The sequence below is a fragment of the Fusarium poae genome, chromosome 1 (assembly GCF_019609905.1).
Source record: "Fusarium poae strain DAOMC 252244 chromosome 1, whole genome shotgun sequence".
Lineage (NCBI taxonomy): Eukaryota > Fungi > Ascomycota > Sordariomycetes > Hypocreales > Nectriaceae > Fusarium > Fusarium poae.
In genome coordinates, this window is record NC_058399.1 from 2,754,364 (window position 1) to 2,775,977 (window position 21,614).

At 49.5% G+C, this 21,614-nt stretch overlaps 6 protein-coding genes and 1 non-coding gene across 7 annotated transcripts; 2 read left to right on the forward strand and 5 right to left on the reverse strand.

Moving 5' to 3' along the window:
- Positions 1 to 613: 613 nt before the first annotated feature.
- Positions 614 to 1,648, forward strand: FPOAC1_000901 (uncharacterized protein; the record flags this gene model as incomplete). Its single annotated transcript, XM_044845510.1, has 1 exon — positions 614 to 1,648. One exon carries the CDS (start codon positions 614 to 616, stop codon positions 1,646 to 1,648), a length of 1,035 nt encoding a protein of 344 aa, XP_044711426.1.
- A 97-nt stretch (positions 1,649 to 1,745) lies between these two features.
- On the reverse strand, positions 1,746 to 2,634 carry FPOAC1_000902 (uncharacterized protein; the record flags this gene model as incomplete). Its single annotated transcript, XM_044845511.1, has 2 exons — positions 1,746 to 2,496; positions 2,570 to 2,634. 2 exons carry the CDS (start codon positions 2,632 to 2,634, stop codon positions 1,746 to 1,748), a joined length of 816 nt encoding a protein of 271 aa, XP_044711427.1.
- Positions 2,635 to 3,188: 554 nt separating this feature from the next.
- On the reverse strand, positions 3,189 to 3,271 carry FPOAC1_000903. The gene has a single exon. It is a non-coding gene; the product is annotated as a tRNA-Val (tRNA).
- Positions 3,272 to 3,754: 483 nt separating this feature from the next.
- Positions 3,755 to 5,490, reverse strand: FPOAC1_000904 (uncharacterized protein; the record flags this gene model as incomplete). Its single annotated transcript, XM_044845512.1, has 4 exons — positions 3,755 to 4,769; positions 4,823 to 5,192; positions 5,241 to 5,331; positions 5,380 to 5,490. The coding sequence occupies 4 exons, from the start codon at positions 5,488 to 5,490 to the stop codon at positions 3,755 to 3,757; spliced, it is 1,587 nt and encodes a 528-aa protein (XP_044711428.1).
- Positions 5,491 to 6,213: 723 nt separating this feature from the next.
- FPOAC1_000905 (uncharacterized protein) lies at positions 6,214 to 7,183 on the reverse strand (the record flags this gene model as incomplete). Its single annotated transcript, XM_044845513.1, has 3 exons — positions 6,214 to 6,463; positions 6,519 to 6,815; positions 6,867 to 7,183. The coding sequence occupies 3 exons, from the start codon at positions 7,181 to 7,183 to the stop codon at positions 6,214 to 6,216; spliced, it is 864 nt and encodes a 287-aa protein (XP_044711429.1).
- Positions 7,184 to 12,266: 5,083 nt separating this feature from the next.
- Positions 12,267 to 16,876, forward strand: FPOAC1_000906 (uncharacterized protein; the record flags this gene model as incomplete). The annotated part of the gene is made up of 2 exons (XM_044845514.1): positions 12,267 to 16,727; positions 16,781 to 16,876. The coding sequence occupies 2 exons, from the start codon at positions 12,267 to 12,269 to the stop codon at positions 16,874 to 16,876; spliced, it is 4,557 nt and encodes a 1,518-aa protein (XP_044711430.1).
- Positions 16,877 to 18,099: 1,223 nt separating this feature from the next.
- On the reverse strand, positions 18,100 to 19,953 carry FPOAC1_000907 (uncharacterized protein; the record flags this gene model as incomplete). The annotated part of the gene is made up of 3 exons (XM_044845515.1): positions 18,100 to 19,308; positions 19,383 to 19,572; positions 19,673 to 19,953. The coding sequence occupies 3 exons, from the start codon at positions 19,951 to 19,953 to the stop codon at positions 18,100 to 18,102; spliced, it is 1,680 nt and encodes a 559-aa protein (XP_044711431.1).
- Positions 19,954 to 21,614: the final 1,661 nt, after the last annotated feature.

Genomic DNA, 21,614 nt, shown 5'->3' on the forward strand with positions numbered 1-21,614 from the left:
ACCCAGAAAATACTGCCATTGTTTTAAGCAGAAAGAACAGCGCAAACAGATCAACTCTAGCAAGAGTATGAATAAGGTCCAGAATATGGCCTTGCAAGCCAAGAACAAGTATACTCCGTACGCAGTGACCCAGTATCACGGTGTGACAGCCGTAAAGGTCACTGTCTCTGCCCCGAGTAACGGATGTAAGTGTCCTAAACACACAACCTGAAATGGTTGAAAGGCACGCAAGGACCGAAACAGCGCCGTCATGTATACGCTTCGGAGTTTGGGAACGATTGGCCTATGCTTGGCGCATTTGTAAAGGATTGATGGGAGGATTGGAAGGGTACAACCCTATAGAGTTATTCTTGGGATTATAGCCAGATCTGGGATCTTGGTTTTGTGCATAGCAACAGGAATTGAGTACAAGCAGTTCCTAGTAATTTGTTTCTTGTTTATATACTCACTCCTCATGACTTGTTCTTTTATGGTGAAGTCGATGTTGATACTGCCAAGAAATGTGATTGGTCAATGCGGTGTGCACCGGCTTAGTCATGATCTAGCAGACGTCGAAAATTGATCGACTAAATCACGACAATCAGCTTCACCACATCAGACAACCACCGCCAAAATGCAACGCCACGCCTTCCGTTCGGTGTGCAGCCGGACCAGGCCAGAGCTCGAGCAGGCCTCGGATGCTCTCCGAAACTACGCCCGCCAATTCTCGACTTCACAGGTTCAGGCCGCCGATGGTCCCAGCACCCCGAGGCCGGCTGCCCGTCCCGCTCAGGCTGGTGGTCCCAAGGTCATCGATATAAAGAGTTTACCCCTACGTGGCCGAGGGGGTCTGAGAGGTCGCGGCAGTTTCCGTGGACGAGGTGGATTTGTGGGTAGGGGAGGATCTTCAGCCCAGGATCGCTCATCCTCGCCTGTTCGAACTGGTCAACCTATGACAAGAGGTCGAGGTGGAGGCGGCTTTAGCGCCAGAGGTCGTGGTGGACGTGGAGGTCGGGGTCGGGGTCGTGGAGGTCGAGGTGGAAGCAGAGGCGATAGACGAAAGGATGATGACGACAAGGATAGAAACAGGGACCGAAACGAATTCAATAACCTGGATCCCGATGAGCAGTCTTTCGAAGATAGCATTCGATTCGGAATGCGCTCCGAGTACGCACCATCCCTCACACTCGAGTCTATCAACCAATTCGCCCCTGTTGCACCAAGCACCGCCTCTGGAAAGTCAGCTACTGTTATGCAGAACCTCAGCGTTCTCGGCACAGCAGACCACGTCGGTGCACCAGAAGCCTTCCAGGCTAAATACTACGCCTCCGAGATCGAGGCCAGCGGTATTCGTTTCTTCGCCGATACCGAGGCCAAGAAGGCTGCCGAGCAGTACCTCCAAGGAAGGGCCAGAGCCGAAGGCAAGGAGCTCACGGGTCCTATCATTGCCGAAACCGAGGAGGCTATCCGTCAGGTCATTACACAGCGAGCTATTCAGGGCCAGCACGAGACACCCAAGTTCGCATCAGACCCTGTTGGAGTGTCCCGCTCATGGCATCTCCGATCTGAGACTTACACTACCCACGACGTCAACTCATTCCAGACGAAATTGACGTCTCTTTTGGATAAGAAGGGCGCTGGTGCAAAGGGTGGAAAGGCAAACGCTTAAAAAAATCCGGATTAGATCTTAAGATCAGTGTACACTTGTCACGATATGTAATACTACAAATATTCTGCATCTATCCTACAACTGCCAGTTTGTGCACCTATAGTTGACGAATCGTCTGTGCCTCTTCCTGATCGATCTCCTTCATCTTCTTATCCTGCACCTTTTGCAGTTCTTTCTCGGCCTTCTTGACGATGTCGGGAAGCACGGTGCCGTTCTTTTTCCAGTCCTTCAGCGTCTTTTCATGTCGTGATCGAGCAGTACGGATGCGGTCCTTCCACTGCTGAACAGCCTCCTTGATTCGTCGCTCAACATCGTCCTTGCGCTCTAGCTCCACCTTGAGCAGAAGCTCAAGCTCGTTGTCCTCTGATCGCTGAGGCTGCTGGTTGAATTCTCGACTTGATTGCACTGCTGACATGATGGGCTTGATGTATTCCTTGTCGTTGACCAGTAGCGAAATAGCTCGGCCAGATCGAGGAACAACCTGTGCAAGCTCTCGTAGGGGAAACGAGGCGTCGACACCCTCCTCATCTTTGATAGTCACAGGCAGCGAACCTAAGTTTGTTGGGTTGAACCGACCACCATGAACCATGCCTGCGAGTTGAGTTTTGAAATGCGCATCGATGGGTGCATATGCAGCAATAACAGCTGTGAAGTCGAGAGGATCCTCTGGGTCGGGCATGGGCACCTTTGCCGTGTCATACTCGGCCTTGTTCATAGACCCCGCAGCAGCCTTCGCAGTGGCAGTGTTAGGACTGTTGGCAGGTGCTGAGATCTTGCGCTTCTTTAGAAGCGCATGAGATGTGCTGAATGCGCGAGGGCTGGCAGCTATCGAGCGGAGAGGAGCTGGTCTGGGTAGTCGGTTAGGTTAGTCGATCAATTGCATGATTTGGATTGAGGAGAGGAATATGCAATGAGACATACCCCTCTGAGCGCACCAACTGGCGCAGACAGGTCCTTAGAGGTCCATTGGCTCGTGACAGTGCCATTTTAAGGAGTTTGTTGTGGTTAAAGTGGTTTTGCGTGTTTCGTAGGTCGAGGCAAAGATCGAAATTCCTGCACGACGTCAGTTCGTGGTGGGTTCTACGAGGTGATAAGATAAGACATTGCTGGGACATTCCAACACTGACATGAGGTTTACACGATATTAGCTACAGATATTCATAGAAGATATGAGATTTATTCACATAGAATTAGATCAAAACAATTCTGTGTTACTGTAATTATCATTGGAATAATTTAAGTTTTCTGCTCAATCAATTGTGGCACGTTTGTTAAGTGGCTGGGCTCTTCTTACACAGCAACCTTGAAGACGATCATTGCACTACCATAATGGCACAGCAGTTCAGACACTGGTATCCAACCTACAAGTCAACATTTATGAGATATCATATCATCAGTAACTCTTGAATTGTATTAATGAACTTAATAAGCTAAGGTGGCCCCTCGGCCTTACCACACCCCTTGCTCCCCCGCAAAAATGTGGTTCAAAAGATGATATGGATGCATCCAACAGACAGACAACACCATCTCATGCGCTTTTTGATCGTGGCAGGGCTCAACCTACGACATCTCGCGCATACAATAGATGTAAAGCGAGCGTGATAACCACTACACTACACGACCGTCGAATTAGAGGTTGGTGTTGTGTTAGATGTCATGTATCCTGGCTGTTTGTGGGAGTTCAAACATCAGCCCATATCCAACTGGACAGATAAACTGGCCGATTGACGCTATTGTCCAAAAAGATGCATATGCATAAGACACCGAAATAACAAACTGAAACCCAAGGTTCTTTCACCGATATCGAGAGGGTGAAACCAAATGATATACCGTGTAGTATACAGAGTCACACCAACATTCCTTCAGTGCCGTACTACATCATAGGATAAGCGATAAACTTAGATTAACTCATCTTTCAGTGGTGTAAAAACCTAGGATTTATTTGTAAAGAGTTGAAAATACTTCTTTTTGCATCAACTGTTCTCACTCATATGATATACGTTCCTTGACACCACCCGGGAATATTGGATACATTCTCATAGCTTAATAGATGTAGTGCTCTTATTTTCCATTATGACAAACTAAGTTTCATTATACCCTTCATACTTATGACTGAAGAGGCTTACCCATGCCTCCATATGTGATCATCTTGGTGATCTGGTACTCACTGATACCATACAACGATCCTTCACGACCAAAGCCACTCTCCTTCACACCACCGAATGGCGCAGCAGCATCAGAAATGAGACCAGTGTTGACGCCGACCATACCTACCTCAAGGGCCTCAGCAATACGGTGCACGCGCTCAAGATCGCGAGAGAAGAAGTAACCCGCCAGTCCGACCTCAGAGTTGTTGGCCATCTTGACCACTTCTTCTTCCGTCTCAAAGGGGAATAGACCAGCAACAGGCCCAAAGGTCTCCTGAGAGGCCATATCCATCTCTGAAGTCATATCGCGGATGACGGTAGGAGCATAAAAGTTGGAACCGAGGTCACTGAGTCGCTTGCCTCCGATAGTGATCTTTCCACCCTTCTTCTCAGCGTCCTTGACATGAGCCTCGACCTTCTCAATTGCTTTGTCGTGGATCAGAGGTCCATGTGTAACGCCTTGGTCAAAGCCGTGGCCTACACTAAACGACTTGACCTTTTCAGTAAACTTGGACACAAACTCATCATAGATGCCGCGCTGAACGTAGATTCGGTTGGCACAGACACAAGTCTGGCCTGAAGATCGGAATTTGGAGGTAATGGCTCCGGCCACAGCAGCATCAACGTCTGCGTCGTCAAAGACGATGAAGGGGGCATTTCCACCGAGTTCCATGGAAAGCTTCTTGAGGGTACCGGACGACTGCTTCATAAGAAGCTTGCCAACGTTTGTGGAACCGGTAAAAGAGACTTTGCGGATGGTGGGGTCGGAAGTGAGAAGCTCGCCGAGTTCGGGAGTATTCTCATGTGAAGTCACGACGTTGACAACACCCTTGGGGATTCCTGCACGGTGAGCCAACTCGGCCAGGGCTAGTGAAGTAAATGGGGTCTCGGCGGGAGCCTTTGCAACGACTGTGCAGCCTGCAGCCAAAGCAGGTCCGATCTTTCGTGTGATCATGGCAGCGGGAAAGTTCCATCTAGAGAAGTCAGGTCAACATTAAGCTTCAATTATATAGTGATTGCTTCTTACGGTGTAATCAAACCGCAAACTCCAACAGGCTCTTTGATAGTCCAGACCCGGTTGGCAGGTACTGAACTGGGAATTGTGTCACCATATACTCGTGGCGCTTCCTCACTGAACCACTCAAGGAAGTTGGCAGCATAAGTTGCCTCGCCTTTGGCGTCAGCCATAGGCTTTCCGTTTTCCCATGTGATAAGCTTTGCGATGTCCTCTGCGTTGGCCGTCATCTGATCGTACCAGGCGCGTAACAGCTTAGAGCGCTCACGGCCTGTTTTGTTGCGGAATGAGGGGAACGCATCGGCAGCAGCGCGAATGGCCAATTGAGCGTCTTTGGAGTCAAACTCGGGGCATGTTCCGATGAGATCACCAGTTGAAGGGTCTTGATCGTTAGTATGTGACGGGAGTGGTGTTTAGATCGAGGTCTCACCATTCACTTTGAACGTCTTGCCAGACTTGGCCTTGACCCATTCGCCATTGACATAACAGACATCCTGTTTGAGAAGGGAGGGATCTTTGAGCTATAAGATATCAGTGTTGTGACTATATAAACTGCCAATGATAAATACCTTTGGGGGAGAAGCGTTGGATACTTTTCGGGTTATCATCAAAGTGATAGCTGGAGATTGTCGCAGCGCACCTCGTGCTGAGGGAGCAACTAAGCGCTGAAGAAGAGCCATTGTGACCAAGTATCTGTATTTCCAATTGAGTCGAGAAGAATTATATCAGACGCAGTTAATTGAAGAAAAGGTACGGTTTATTGACTGTTGGTAATCTGAAATGTAATGATGAATGTTATCGAAGTTGGCAAATGCTGGCGGGGTGACGTCTTGTTAAAGCTCCCGGTTCAAGCTTGTGTGGGGTAACGTTAGAGCTAGAACTAAAATCTTCCCCCGGAGCCGGCATCCATCTCACTCAACCTACCTAAAACACAAAGATCGGCTCCGGCGGGACCGGCAACGATAGGAGTTGTGTAGGAATGTAGAAGTGAGCCGGTGAATTGCGTCTTTTATAAGTTTCTTTAAGCTTGGGTACCGACTGGCAATTCATCAGTTGTTCAAACTTTCCCCATCTTTCATCATTGACCGGGCCGTACAGGTCAGCGGAACAGGCAGGTCTTTGCGAAAGATAACCATTCATCAAGACCAATGTAATTATCTCTTGAGTATGAGTTGCAGCTACTAAGTTCCACGAGAGCATACAATGCTGATCTTCTCAATCTAGATAGGAAAAAATATATGTAACAATATGAAAATTGTGCCTTGTTCGGCCTCAAAGATTGTTTCTTGGTATCCAATATCATCATCCCAAACTCCAAAACACCTTATGCTAATTAAGGATAGTAGTCCAGCCATAGACACATATCTCCCAGTCATCAGGTTTTAATATTTTCATTCGCCCATTCACCCGTACCTGTTCTGTTGGGACCGCAGCGGCAGTTGGCGATCCAAAGTATGAAACGCTTGTGTTCGAGGAGTATACGGCATCGCTCGGGCATCAGGCGTCTTCATATTGTGCATTTCCCAAACACCTCTGTCCTTTGGTTCCGATGTCGTAGATCCCTCTTCCTCATCATCGTCATCGGAAATATCATTGATCCTGTTGGGGAGGAGGGCATAGATTGACAAGGCCAAGCTGCAAACATAAATAAAGCTACAAAATTGTCAGCATATCTCGTTCATGTGTCCCTTTCTGAGGAGTAACCTACAGCATATACACAGCCGGGACAAGGGAGTATTTGGCGATCATGCAGCTCTTGTACTTTCCATAAGGCCGCGCAATGTCGCATCCAAAACGGTAGTACCAGGCTGCAGGTGCGGGATATCGTGAGTCGGCATAGTCGGGTCCAATGGTTCCATAGGTGCAAACGGCGTACAAAGCGACCAAGCTGCAATTGATAAAGGTGGCAAAGATTGGGTACCAGCACCTCATGATGAAAGCTGTAAGCTTGCCGAGAAGAAAGAAGAGCGAGATGACCGAGATGGCAACGTTGAAATCGGTAAATCTGTTTTTCATGTAAGTTAATCTCATTTGATAGAATCCGACAGAAACTCACGTTCTTGTCCAGACAAGGGCGATCTTGGGTAAAGGTCGATGGTTGGCATAAGCGTAGAGGACTATGGCAGGGTTTGAGTTGAGCGGAGGATCATGTTGCCAACCAATCTTCCACATATCGCTTCGGTAGAGATCGGGTTGAGAGATGCCAAAGATAACCAGAGCGGCCACGACTCCTATCAGCTCGAGAGGCATCAGCCACCAAACCGCCTTTCTCGCTAGGCGAGGCCATTTTCTGAATACGATTTTATAGGTTTTGGGCTTTGCTGGCTTGTCTGTGTGCTCTTGTGATGAGCGATTGAAGATGGGAAGCTTCATCATGTCGATAGCTATCTTATCTGATCTGATCAAATTCGTGTGGCTGTTGTTTCGTTTGTGGTCGGCTGCTAGAGGAGCAGCTATAGTCGGTTACACATACACGGTATCGTTGCAGAGACTTGTGTATAATTGAAGCTCGTCAAGTTGGTTCGTCGCTATGGCTGACCGGCAGCTGTGAATCTCAGTTGAGGATGTAGAGGAGCCGTTCAGGTGGCCAGGTTGGGGGTGGGCAGCGGTTTAAGGGCCTTCAAGGCGGCCAGCAGAAGCGCAACGGATCGGCTGAAGAGGGAACTGCATACGCACGCTTACAGTAGATTGATGAGGGGGGGCACAAGGGTTTTCCCAGCTGTGAGAGGCTCATGGCTGACGAAAACCACTCTACCAGTGTGATCCTGTGTGAAAGGGGCCTGTAACAGCCTGTGAGCGGCAACCAAGATGCGGGAGGCGGGCGTCTGGAGTGATACTAGGTAAGTCAATCACCACGAGCATCTAAAGTGTAGCCAATGGTGTTGCAGGGCTACTTGTCCATCACCACTCGTCTCCTCTGTTAAGCGCCCGGGTGGAATAGGTAAGATGCTCGATGTTGACCAGAGGGCCCGATTGGTTGGACCAGAGGTTGGAGCTGCAACCTCGTGAGTTCCACTGGCCAATCAAAAGGCGAAGAATGCAGTTCAAGATGTGCCTTCAAGAGTCCAAGCTGCTCGAACAACAGGGATTTGAGCCGCCTGTTTTTTTGCCATCAAATGTCCGCAGATTCGAATTTCAATGTGATCTTCCCGTCCGGAAGTACGGCTTGAACCGATTTTTTTTCTTTCTCAAATCGTATCCGTATGTTGGTTCATCGTCAATCTTGTCAAAGTTTAGCCGCTTGCTACTGTCTATCAGCCGAGTGACGATAAGAATGGGCTCAGTTGTGATATTCAACATACAATCATCATTCATGAGTTGAACGATGAGGAAGCTGATGTTGTTGTACCGCCGCTTTGCATACCGGAAATCATGCCAGATATTACATGCGAAATAGGTCGACGGGCGGCTAACTGGATCGGTTAATAAAGGTTCAAATCAAGAGAACTTGGATCACACGTGCGAAACACTGACTTATTCGGTTCTTGAACCAAGGTTTCCATGATCGTTTTCCAGGTGAGGGCATTCCTAGCGCTCTTTTATTGTGCCCCGGTTCGGCTGTCAAGTCTCTTCAGACCCCTGCCACTGGACTGTAGTTAGCTCCGGAAATGCTTGCCAACAGAAAAGAGTCCGTGGAACGGTCTTGTATGCATTACCGCCGCTAATGGGAATAATGGTTCACACTTGATGTATTGCATTTTCAATAAGTATTGCCATACTCAAACAACCGATGAAAGAGGCTCTATGGTTCTTGTGATGCAGTCTATAATGAGCCAAAACCACAAATGCTGAAAACTCGTGCTCAGCAAAAAAGAAACCCACAAAGAATGCAGTCAAGTCAGCCACAGCGTCAATTTATCAATTAGTGCAGGGGAAACTCCGCCGTCACGGCACCAACGGAGTGGCTGAACGGGAAGAAGCTGTCACAATAATGGATTGATGACTGTGCTTTTCCGCTCCAAATCTGCCTGTCCTATCAGTCTCACCTCAGAACAGGCAACATGCACGATCCACACCGCTTCGGGATTGGGAAGTTCTGGGCGGTCCAACTGTTCTTATTCAGTTGACGTCGTGGGGGCCGGACAATTAATTATTCTGCACGAAAGAATCATTTCGACCGAACAAACTTTATTGCAGACGGGCTAAGAAAACGATAACGTTACCTCTTTATTGTGGATACTCTATCCCACTTGCTTCGGTATGAAGTTCCATATCAGACACACGTTATCGACCAGAGGTCTGAATCTTGGGCGTTTTCCAACGCCAAAAATTCAATGTGCAAAATCTCACACAGCCAAGCACCAGGGGTCAGACTTCGAGACCGTGTTCTCTGGAGCCGCTCCTGAACAGACTAACAGACTGGATCTCTCTCTGACAGGGGGGGCTTACTGATGATGGACGTGCAGTGCAGTGGCGGGTCCCATCTGATGCCCTAAGACTCAAAGCGTGGGTAAAACAGACCGTTCTAGATCTCTTTGATCGTCATGGGTGTTTCTTGATGTGGGAGTGAGTTCCATGCATCCGTTCCACAACCCATCTCTCATTCATTGTTCCTTAAATCGGGAAACCTTTTTTTTTTGGCCTTTTTTTCTTCTCCATCTGCGTCTTCTTATGCTATTCTCAATTACTTACCTAGTATACAGAGTATGGAATTTGCTTCAATAATACTTGAACCAGAAGCTTCTGTGTTTTTACTGTACGATTTTCCAATTTCTCAACATATGCGTACCTTGAACTAAATAAGGCGAGGTGAAAGGTTATTTGCAAACTGCGGCAATTAAGACATGCGTGCCTCGGTAGTTTTGCTTAACTTCAACATCTCCACTCCTGTCAGCCTCAAAGACAGGTCTCACTGGGACCATTGCAGAGTTGCTCCGGGACTTTCCCCAGGCTGTTTTGTTTGGGCTCTTGTGTCAAGTCGCCCAACAAAAGTGAAAGTGATGGAAAGTGACCGATGTGTGGAATTGTAAAGAACAAAATGACCAGCATCCCTGTGTCGTGTCGTATGGCTCTATCACTACAGCCGAATCAGCCAAGGTCACCAATATTGGTGCCAAGAGGTTGCACCGATGGTTCCGCCGCCGTTAATGTTTATAACGAGCAGGGGTCTTTGGAGGCATTATTCATCCATATTTGGCGTAAAACTCATATTGCCAGGCCTGCCCTTGTTTCCATCTCGACAAACCCGACGACGAGGCACGAATCACGCAGGCTAAAGTAGACTCGGGATCGATATGGTTCAATACGACGAGGATCGACAGGCTCCAAGCGACAAAGGGTTGCCTCTTTGGAAGCTGAACCACTAATAGCCAAGATTTAACCAAAGCCAAAAGCTTGTTCGATAGCCCACAGCCTTTTCCTGACTGGTTGAGAACAGTCTTGGGCGGGACGGACCAGGGCCGGTCTGATGTCTGCTGTCTGTTTGGTTTGTTCTGTTTCTGTGAACCAGAAAAGAAGCCGGTTACTATTATACGCACGCAAGTCCAGTGTGGAGACAGGCGTTCGGATCGCTGCTTATTGTTTACAGTGAGGGAGACTTAATACAGAAAGAGAAGAGTCAAATCCAAAGTTGTATTGGAGTGGTTTTGGCAAGCTTGGCGCGCCTCCCTCCTAAAGAACCTTCTGGTCGCTGTAACTATCAGTGTTCCTTCCTTGTCTTAAGGGGTGGGTTTGCCATTGATATCAGCACTACCTATCTGGAGGTACCTTCCTGATGATGAAAGTTTTCACGTATATGAATATTCGCCGGATACCTACCTAACTTTACATTGAGCGTGCACCTTGTTAGTACATACAGGTGGTCAAGCTCCCTGTTGAGTCCCCCCTGTCGAGTCCAGGAGCTAAATTGCTAGGCCTCAAAAATGGGTGGAGTATTCGGTGCCAAGCTCAAATATATCCACTTGCAAGCCATCGCACGCCGTCCTAATCTCCATGACCCCCGGTATGAACCCCGGTTATCAGTTCTTTTGAACGCCCATGAGTTTGCTTTGCTTTGCTTTGTTGCTGCTCTGTGTAGTTTGGCAGTGTTGTGCTGTGCTATGTTGCAGTCATGTTGTTGCGTTGTTCTCTGTACCTGTGGTGACTGACTCTCCTCTCCCTCTTCTCCTAGCTGCAGCTGAATTCGAGATGCGTTGGGAGATCAGCGTTGATCCTTTCTACCTCTAGATTAGACATGTCTGTCATAGATCCAATTCCCCCTTTTGTCATTGTCTGTGGTGGCTTAATCCAAGTCAGTCAATCTGTCTTGTGCTGGTTGATTTGAATCAGCAATACGGTTAACTATTTGGCGTACGATTCCGTTCCCCATTTCTTCTCGTTCATCCCATCTGTCCAGAGACAAATGCGGACGACACCTGCAGACTAGGTAAACTAACAAACAGTACTTACTTCTCAATTACTGCCACCTCTGCTCTTTTGCAATTAGATCTCTTCCCTTGAACCCTCGAACTTGCACTGCACGTATGTGAGCCTGCCAATGTTGCGCCATGACATCTTCATCCTGATATTCCCTCTAGGCCCTCATCTTCGACTATCTTGCAACGACGTCAATGGCCCTCTATTAATGACCATCTATCCCCCGGCTCCATATAGTCTGCCAACTACTCTGTTTGTACCTGCGGCTCTTTTTTCCGGCACTCAATCACAACGCTACCTTAAATCTCATGCCAGGATCCGTCCCTTTTTCTGATCCTGAGTCCGCCACTCCGAAACCTTGGAGAGTTTCCGTCGAGTGCAAAGCGACGAATGCTTCCGTCGCTCTCTGTTATTGGTCTTCTTCATTTCCCTTACCCGCGATCGATCGACCATTCGGATATTGGCGAAGCAGACAAAAGAGACTCGTTGATTTGCATCCCGTCCCGTCCCGTCTAATCCAGTACCGTCCAAGTCACGTCCTGGTTGAAAGTGCCCTGGGAGAGCCCCCGGAATTCAGGTGCCTGTTCGGCGACGTGCAGCCGACTTTTAGCTGCGAATCCCCTGCAACACATCCATTGGTATCCATTTCGCATTCTCTCTGATCCCACAGCCCATCTCGATCTCCGTTGCATTTCTTTTCCCTTCCCCCTTCAACCTGGCATCACAGCACCGCTCTTCAAAGCTGTCACTGTACTGTACTTACCTGACTTGGTAAGCTGCGCCGCATCGAGGGTACCTTGCCGACAAGCAGACAACACAAGAGGAGCAGCACTGACTATTAGGTTGCTGAGCTGCGCTGCGCTGCACAGCACATCTACCTCCCCACTTACGGTACGGGCACAAGTTACAGTCAGGTCACATTCAATCACCATCCACGCATACGGTACAGCGCTACACACACCCGACCTCACGGACACACGCCCCTTCGCCAGGTCGCATCTCGATCGTCTGCTGGCCGCCGCGCAAGGCCCAAAGCCACTAGGTGCCAAGGACTCTCAGTCCTTCCGGGGCCTCGATTCCGTCCTCGTCTCCAGGCGCCTTCATGCAGCAGCTCTCCAGTTTCAATTCTCCCTCAACTCCTTCTGTCTCTTCGAATCGCTCCGTCGCAGATTCAGTCAACCAGGAAGAGGAGGGTCAACCCGAAAATCAACAACATCACAACCACCATTCTTTTGCTTCCACCTCTGCTCAGGCTGATGTACCCACATTTACGACTTCAACCATAACCCCAAACAGCACTACTAACACTGAGGCCCATACCAGCGCCTCACTTTTCGCCGCCGCGAACAACGCAGTTGGGAGAGCTTACGACAGAGTTGCGGCATCTGGCAGGACCGCCCACGACTCCCGTCGAACATCAGAAGTACCAGCATGGAGGCAGGACCTTAACATACCCAACTTGGCCTCCATCGTGCCCTTATCTGACTTGGCCAACTCTTTCTCAACAGCCTCGACTACCGGCGCTATTCACCAGTCGAGTTTATCTACAGCCGGTAGTCCGCGAGGTCCTAGCGCCTCGACGCGAGGGCTCCCACAGACTCCAATTCCATCGAAGCGTCCCTCTGCCCCGACGAGAGGTGAACCGGTCATGCACCCATCGCCCATTAAGAAAGCCCGCACCGGGGCATCGCCGCCTCGCAAAGTCGAACTTCCTAACAAAACCGCTGGCCTTGATCCCTCAGCACGTGGAAAGCAACAAGGACCTCTCTCACCCCTGTTTTTCTCGCACACGCCTGCAAGGCACGTCCATCGTCCAGCCAGCTTTCCCACAGCCGAGCCTTCTGTCTCCATGCTTTCGCGTATGCGAGAGGACCCGGTGGGCGGTGTGACAACGTTGAAGCTGCCTCGTGCAAGTGTCAACACTGTCAATCCTGGTAGATCAGAGAGCACGCCAGGAAGCTGGGGCTCTTCAATGGATGTCCCGACTCATAGCGCAACCCCAGACAGTCGCAGTCTACCACCTGGGCTACAGATGCTTCAAGGTATCGGAGTGATCGAGTTCTTGGAGCAGGATGAGAGGCCCACCTTCCTGATAGATCTGGATAACTCTGCCAACACTGGTCGTGCCGGTTTGCATATCCTGTACTACAATGCGTCTTTACGTGGAGCACACGAAGTGCTTCAGTACTTATCCGTGGACCAGGAAGATACAAGCACAGACACTGATTTTGGGCGATATAAGTCCTGGATTATGACACCACTCAAAGGTCGCGCATTGAACGACGGCTCATCTACTCATTTCTACGCTGGTATCACTTGGACGTTCTCAACATTGCGTCGGAGATTTCGCTTCGTCAGTGCCCATGCGAGCTTTTCCACTCCTCGACCCAGTTCCTCGCTACCGCTTATCGACGAGACAGCCGCTTCAGAAACACGGAGTGTTGGGCAATCGCCGCGGATGCCGGTCACCCCTGACGCTGAGCTTGTCGATGCGCCTGACTATTTTGGTGATGCTGAACCTCTTGACGCTAATTTCGATAGCCGCCATGTAGACGACGTTGATGCGATTATGGAGGGGTGTGAACCAAGGCTACATCCTGATGATTTCACAAATCAAGTCTTTCAGTCGCAACCTGCACCTAGGTCAATATTCGATTGGACCAGAATACCCATGTCAGATTCACTTCCTCCGCACATCAAGTTTGCCCGTTCTGTAGATTGGGGAGCGACTCCTCTAGGACCCATCGAAGATTGGCCCGCTGACCTCAGATCCATGTCTAATCTCATCATGGGCAGCCCACATCCCGCTGCGATGTACTGGGGTCCCCAGTTTGTGATCATCTACAACGAAGCTTATTTAGACTTGGCCGGACAAAAACATCCCAAGCTGATGGGAGCTTGTTATATGGATGCTTGGCCAGAGATTTGGGACGAAATCAAGCCTGTGTTCAAGAGCGCACTCGAATCTGGCCAAGCGACCATGAAGCATGAAAACCAACTCTTTATCAATCGACATGGATTTTTGGAAGAATCCTTCTTCTCTTGGTCTATTGTGCCTCTGGTAGACGGCAACGGCGAGATCATGGGACTCTATAATCCGGCTTTCGAGAATACTCGCAGGCGGGTCAACGAAAGGAGAATGCTCATGCTTCGCGAGATTGGTGAAAGAACAGCAGCGGCTACCACTGTTTCTGGCTTCTGGCCTCAGGTGCAGAAGGGACTGGAATTTAACGAATTCGATGTGCCCTTTGCCTTGATTTATTCAGCCAAGGAGGACACTGAGAGCGAAGTCTCGTCGTTACATTCTGGCAGCCTGATCCATTCACCACAGCTGGTCCTCGAAGGAAGTCTGGGAACCCCCGAAAATCATCCAGCAGCGCTCACACACCTCGACATGCGGCAATCTGACGACGGCTTCGCACCGTACATGCGCCAGTCAATGGCTGCAGGTGGCGTTCCAATTGTTCTCTCTGAAGAAAACGGCAACCTTCCTATGCATTTGATCGAAGGTCTTCACTGGAGAGGTTTCAGTGATCCTTCCAAAACGCTCGTAGTATTCCCCGTCATTCCAACTACCACAGGTGAATCCGTAATTGGATTCATTGTTATGGGTGTCAACCCCCGCCGGCCCTACGATGATGACTACAAATTATTCATCCACCTTTTGTCCCGTCAGCTAGCCACGTCGATGGCGTCGGTGGTATTGTTTGAGGAGGAAATCAAACGTGGCCAGAGAGCTGCTCGCCTCGCTGCGCTTGACCGCCAAGAGCTTTCCATGCAACTTTACTTGCGTACACAAGAAGCCGTGGAAAGCGAGTACAGGTTCACCAGAATGGCTGAATTTGCACCTGTGGGCATGTTCATTGCCAATTTCGCAGGCAAGATCAACTACTGCAATGACATGTGGTGGCAGATTTCCCGACACTCCAGATCCGAGGATTCGGTGGACACTTGGATGGATAGCGTCCGAGATGAGGACAGACAGGCGCTGGAAGAAGCGTGGGATAGGTTGCTCAGAGAGAAGGTCACGATTTCCGTGGAATTCCGCTTCAAATGCAGTCAACAGAGCGATGGAAATACAATCGACACGTGGGTTCTCATGAGCGCATATCCGGAGAAGAACCAAGAAGGGAACCTGAAGCTGATTTTTGGCTGTATCACCGACATTTCATCTCAAAAATGGGCTGAGAAGGTGCAGAATGAACGACGTGAAGAAGCAGTCGAGATGAAGCGACAACAGGAAAACTTTATTGATATCACGAGTCACGAGATGCGGAATCCTTTGTCTGCTATTTTGCAATGTGCTGATCAGATTGCAAACAACATTACGGTTTTCGATTCACACACAATCAAGGCAGACGTGGAAAACCTGTTGGACGGATGTCTCGATGCTGCCAACACCATCAATTTGTGTGCCAGCCACCAGAAGCGCATCGTTGATGACATTTTAACCTTGTCTAAATTGGACTCGAACTTGTTAGCTGTCACGCCTATCGACGAGCAACCCGTCAGAGTCGTGCAGCGTGCTTTAAAGATGTTTGAGTCGGAACTAGTTGCCCACGATATTGAGTTTGAATTCAATGTGGACAAGAGTTTCGAACAGTATGGTATTAAATGGGTAAAGCTTGACCCATCAAGATTGCGACAGGTTCTGATCAACCTCATGACAAATGCTATCAAATTCACGCAGGGTCGCGAGAAAAGGGCTATTTCTGTCAGCCTTAGCGCTTCAAAGCAGATATCCGAGGTGACCAGAAAGGGTATAACATACTTTGATAAAGTTGACCAACAACGCGCTTCAGCTACAAATATCAACAACGTCGACGAGTGGGGTCATGGTGAGGAAATCAATATTCACTGTACAGTCGAGGATACCGGCCCAGGTCTGATCGAGGAAGAAATGAAACTTCTCTTCCAACGATTCCAACAGGCAACCCCGCGAACGCATGTTCAGTATGGTGGTTCGGGGCTAGGTCTGTTCATTTCCCGTATTTTGACAGAGATGCAGGGTGGTCAGATTGGTGTCACATCCCGACGCGACATTGGCAGCAGCTTCAGCTTCTATATCAAGTGTCGACGTTCCCTTGCTCCTCCTCCTGACTTCGAGGAGGTCATACCTTTCAAAATTGCTCGAAAGTCACATGCCCCGGGCATTCCGCAAAAGCCCGCACTCAACCGCAAAGTTTCCAAAACGGCGGCGACGACGAGTCAAGATACGAATCAGTTGTTTGATGTATTGATTGTGGAAGACAATATCGTGAACCAGAAGGTTCTCCAGCGACAGCTACGGAACTGTGGCAATAACACATTCGTCGCCAACCACGGCAAAGAGGCCCTGCAAACTCTTGAACGATCAAGGTTTTGGGCAGGAAAGGAAACCGAGGGTGTTGATATCTCTGTCATTCTGATGGATTTGGAAATGCCTGTCATGGACGGAATGACCTGTGCTCGGAGAATTCGAGAGCTGGAACGAGAGGGGACGATTGTGAAACATATTCCCATTATTGCAGTAACGGCGTATGCTCGACCGGAACAGATTGAGAGTGCAAAGGCCGCGGGAATTGTAAGTTGTTGTTGTCGAGAACTTTGCACATTTCACTAACTAGTCCACCACAGGACGATGTCATTTCCAAGCCTTTCCGGATTCCTGAGCTTTTGCCCAAGATCGAGGAGCTTGTTGGCAAATACAAGAACCTCTCGGTGTCCAATTGATGTTGGAGATGGCTTGTCTCACCAATTGACTCACCTGATGCCCTGGCCAGAATAGTCTTGGCTTTACGAACGAACATGACGAATCTTTCGACCTTGATGGCCAGGTTGGCCTTAACTTTCGATATAATATCTTGACTACCATATACAACATTTTATTCAAACATTCGGCTATGTGTGGCATTTGCTTCATAGCCACTCGGCGTTTTGAGGAGGACAGAGAACCATTGACGGTTTGTGGGATGGCAAGCCATCCAATATTATTTAAATGTAGAACATGGCAGCGACTTTCTGTTTGGGCTCTTGTGCGAGAGTGAATTTCCGCAAAGGACGAGACATACGATACGGTGATAAAAAGAATTTTCAGTAGAGAGGGAATATACGAGCATTCGCACGAACACAATAGAGACACATACACAAAGCATCGGCGCAGTTGGGGGTTTGTGTGATGGATTTTATTATTCTAATATCTTTAGACAGGCAGTTACATGCCCTATGTTGTCGAGATGATTGCAGCTACCGTGTGCATATATCAAAACAGGATCAGCCAGTCTACGATAAATAGTGTTAGGCACAATATCTCACGAAACTTGAACAGGCTTCAAATAACATCTCTTCCACATAGTATTAATCATACGTATATAACATTTACTTGACCAAGGGGAAGCAGGTAGTCAGTGCTTCTGAGCATCAAAACACGTACCAAAAAGAGATATGGAGCAAATGCCGAGTTACGACGACTAGCGAAACGACATGTCGAAGAAATAGAACACACGATAAAGCTGTGATAGTAGTAGCCAAGTAAAGTACATTTATATTCACATGAACGAAACCGATACGAAGGATTTATTCAACACGCAGCAGTTGTATTATTAGGTATTAATTATCTCCATTCCGGGTATCAGACAAGAAAACAGCAAGAAGCAAAGGCGCGGACAAGCCAACACATCAAGGTCGGCCAGTCCATGGTAACAGTTTTTTTGTGTTTTTGTGACATCCGTTACCAGATGACACTTTTCTCAAACATCCTCCTCTCCTCCTTTCATATTCAGTAACTTAGCTATGGAAATTGGTATCAGTAAAGCAGTCTCGACAGGGTATCTCGGTATCTTGTGAAGAAATGCAGATCCATCCTTCCATTCCCAAACCCTTTCAATGCGCGTGTTGTATAGTGGTGTGGGGTTTTTGTTTCATTGTATGGGTCGTAACGTTCATCGCCAAGCCCTCTAGGCGGCAGCGGTGACAACGGGAGCAGCGGAGGCGTCCTTGGGCTTCTCAGCCTCGGTGGGCTCCTCAACCTTGGGGGTCTCCTCGGTCTTAGACTCCTCAGCCTTGACCTCAGTGGGCTCCTCCTGGACGGCCTCCTCCTTGTTCTCCTCGCGCTTCTCAGCAGGCTTGGGGGACTTGCCGCGGATGGTGTTGCGGAGCTTCGAGAAAGGAGACTCCTTCTTCTCACCCTCAACGGGGGCAGGGGACTTGTCACGCTTGCCGAAAGCGAAAGGCAGAGATGACTTGCGCTTCTCCTTGAGGTCCTTCTTGGCCTCAGGGGCAGGAGATGTGGCGGCAGCAGCCTCAGTAGTCTCAGTAGGGACAGTGGCGGGGTTGGAAACGTCAACGGCAAGGGGGGTGGTGGCCTCGACAGGAGGGATCACGGGGGCAGCAGTCTCAGCCTCAGCATCGTCCTTGGCAGCCTCAGGCTCAGTAGGCTTGAGCTCAGGGGTCTTCTTCTCCTTCTTGGAGAATACGTTGCCGAAGAAGCTGTTGCGCTTGACGGCGGTGGGCTTCTCCTTGGGGCTCTCGAGGGCCTTGTCCTCGGCGGCAGGAACAGCCTCAACAGGTGTCTCCTCAGCAGGCTTAGCAGACTCCTCGGCGACAACGGGGGCAACGACGGGAACCTCCTCGGCGGGCTTGGCAGGCTCCTCAACCTTGGGGGCCTCGTCGACAGCGGGAGTCTCAGCAGCGGGGGTCTCGACGGCGACCTCGTCGGCGTTCTTGGTCTCAGCCTCCTTCTTGACCTCGTCCTTCTTAGCTTCCTCCTTCTTGCCGAAGCCGAAGAAAGAGGTGCGCTTGCGGCTGGCAGATCGGCGCTTGGGCTCCTCAGTCTTAACCTCAGTGGGCTCCTCAACCTTGGCGGTCTCCTCGGTAGCGGGAGCAGCCTCCTCGGTAGCAGGGACAACGGCAGCGGTCTCCTCCTTAGGGGCCTCAGCAACCTTCTCCTCCTTCTTGGCAGGCTTGAAGCTCTCAAGGGTGGCCGTGTAAGTCTCAGACTCGGTAACAGTGGTGGCTAGCTCCTTGGCCTCAGCAATCTTGAGCTTCAGCTGGGCAACCCAGTTGTCGCGCTCGGCAGTGTTGGAAGCCTTGAAAGTATGCTTGTTGCCCTTGGAAGTGAGATGGAACTTGTTGGAGCCATCGATCTCGGGCTCAGTGGCATCGGCCTGCGGGGTGATGGTTAGCTTACTGTGACATGCCGGCAGTTGATGAGTTGGAGAATTGTGGGTCCTTTACTTACCAAGCTAATGACGCTGGAGGGGTTCTTCTTGTCACCAACGAAGAGAAGACCCTTACCAGTCTCGGAGGCCCAGGCAATGTTAGAGTGAGCAGTCTCGGCGGACTTCTCGCTCTTGAGGTAGTGGGAGAGAGTCTTGGGCTCAACGGCGTCAGTGCCGAAGAAGAAGAACTCCTTGGTGGGGATAAGGTTCCTGCAGGGGCGTGCGGTTAGCGTTTGTTCTGCAGAACGGTAAACCGCAAGAACGGTTTTACAGTTGAGGCGCGAAGAGACACGCATGGGCTTGTACTTACTTGGGGAAGCTCAGACCCTGAGCCTTGTGGTTCAGGTGGCCCTCCTCAACGGGCTTGGCCTCTTCCTCCTTCTTCTCCTCCTCATTCTTAGCAGCCTCATCGAGGGGCTTGGCCTCCTCAGCAGCCTTCTCCTCAGCGGCGGGAGCAGTCTCGGCGGCGACAACGGGAGTCTCCTCGACAGGCTTGGTCTCAACGGGAGCCTCGACAGCAGGGGCAGAGATGCCAGTGGTCTCAGGCTTGGTCTCCTGGGGGACCTCGATGTTCTTCTGTTCCTCGGCCATTTTGAAAGATTCTGGGGGGTATCAAATGAGATTGGGTATCACAACAAACAAAGACGTTGGTATAAAAAAGGAAAGAAAAAGGAAGTTAATCCAGAAAAAAGGCGTTTGGTTTCGAATGGAGCTGAAGAGCAGGTAGAGGGGAAGGAAGAAAGAGGAAGAATGGACAGAGGACGGGGAGGCTTGGGGTACTTATTTGTTGCTGTTGCGCCGTGAAAAGGACCAGAACCTGCCAAGCAGAGATGGAAACTGTACCTAAGGGCTCAGGGTCACACCCAGTGAATACCTAGACCTAAACTTACTACGTGGGTCAGGGCGGGGCGTGTGCAGAAGCGGGCGGGAATTAGGGGGGAGTGAAGAGATTAAAGACCGGGTAGGGTACCTTAGGGGATGGAAGATGACTGTCAACTTTCTGTGGACCAGTCAAACTGTTGAGTGCCTTTTCAAATAACTGTGACGATGGTGGAAATATAGGCCTGTGTCGTACGATTGACTATAGAATTATCGATCTTGGAGTTGTGCTTCACTACTAAAGTACTGGCTGTAGTAGTATCTCTCCATCTTGATTAGGATACTTCTTGTGAGGCTATTCACACCTGTGATCTCCTCACCGTATTCCAAGATAACAGAGCCTCCATTCCCAAACTACCTAGCCTCAGTCGACGATCTCCTTAGCTAGGTTGGTAATAGGTAGTAGGTACGGATTTTCATTAGCCACTCTCGCGTCAACTCGCCGGTCATTGCAGGGGCATCCTTTTCATCTCCTCCGTGGACATGACATGACATGACATACAGCATTCAGCATATTCAAGTACTATGTATTTGATAAAGGTTGATCAACCTCCATGCATCTCTATCAAGATGATGCAAATCTCATCTGGTTCCCCGGCAACTATCATTCACTCTTGAATGTCTCTCCTCAACCAATTTCTAACATTTCCTCCCACTCAATTTTTACTCCTTGTTGTTGCTGGGTGATGCCCTGGTCTGTGCTGCATTAAACAAGTGGAACTAATATTGCAGATGCCCCATCGACCTGCCGGCTACCAGTGGATTTGGATTGACTCTACTTTAGCGACCTACACTAGCCGCGGACAAGATTGCTGTAGCACGTTCAGGGCCCACGTACTTGACACGTACCTTCTTATGTCCAAGCGGTACCTTCCTTCCCGTTCATCCACTGAAAACACCAGAGAAGAGCAAGAGCAACCGTTCCGTTCAGTCGAGAAGAAACTTACCGTAACTCCCGTTTTGGCTACCTGCATCAATCAAACCACACAATTTGTTTCTGTCCAGATCTCATCTATAAAAAAAAAACCCACCGGCTGAAGTACCTATCACAATACATCGATTACGGCGGGCAATTCCGGCCCCTTTCATCATCCCCAAACCCCAATTTCTCCAAGCTGGGACTCACAACGCCGACCAGCACTGGCGATATTGCGGAACACGTTATCCCCAGCGTCTTGGCTAACTGGGCTCATCTGCAGAGGCCTGTGTAGCTATCAACGCTATTTGATACTAGCTGGGTCTATTGAACCCCATTGTTGAATACGGTCATCCTCCCTGCATTTCAAGTATCGGTATCAAATACGGTTTTGTTCCATAGGACTCGGCCTCCTAATATATCGAAAACCGTGCCAAGCAATTCTCGCCCCATCTCT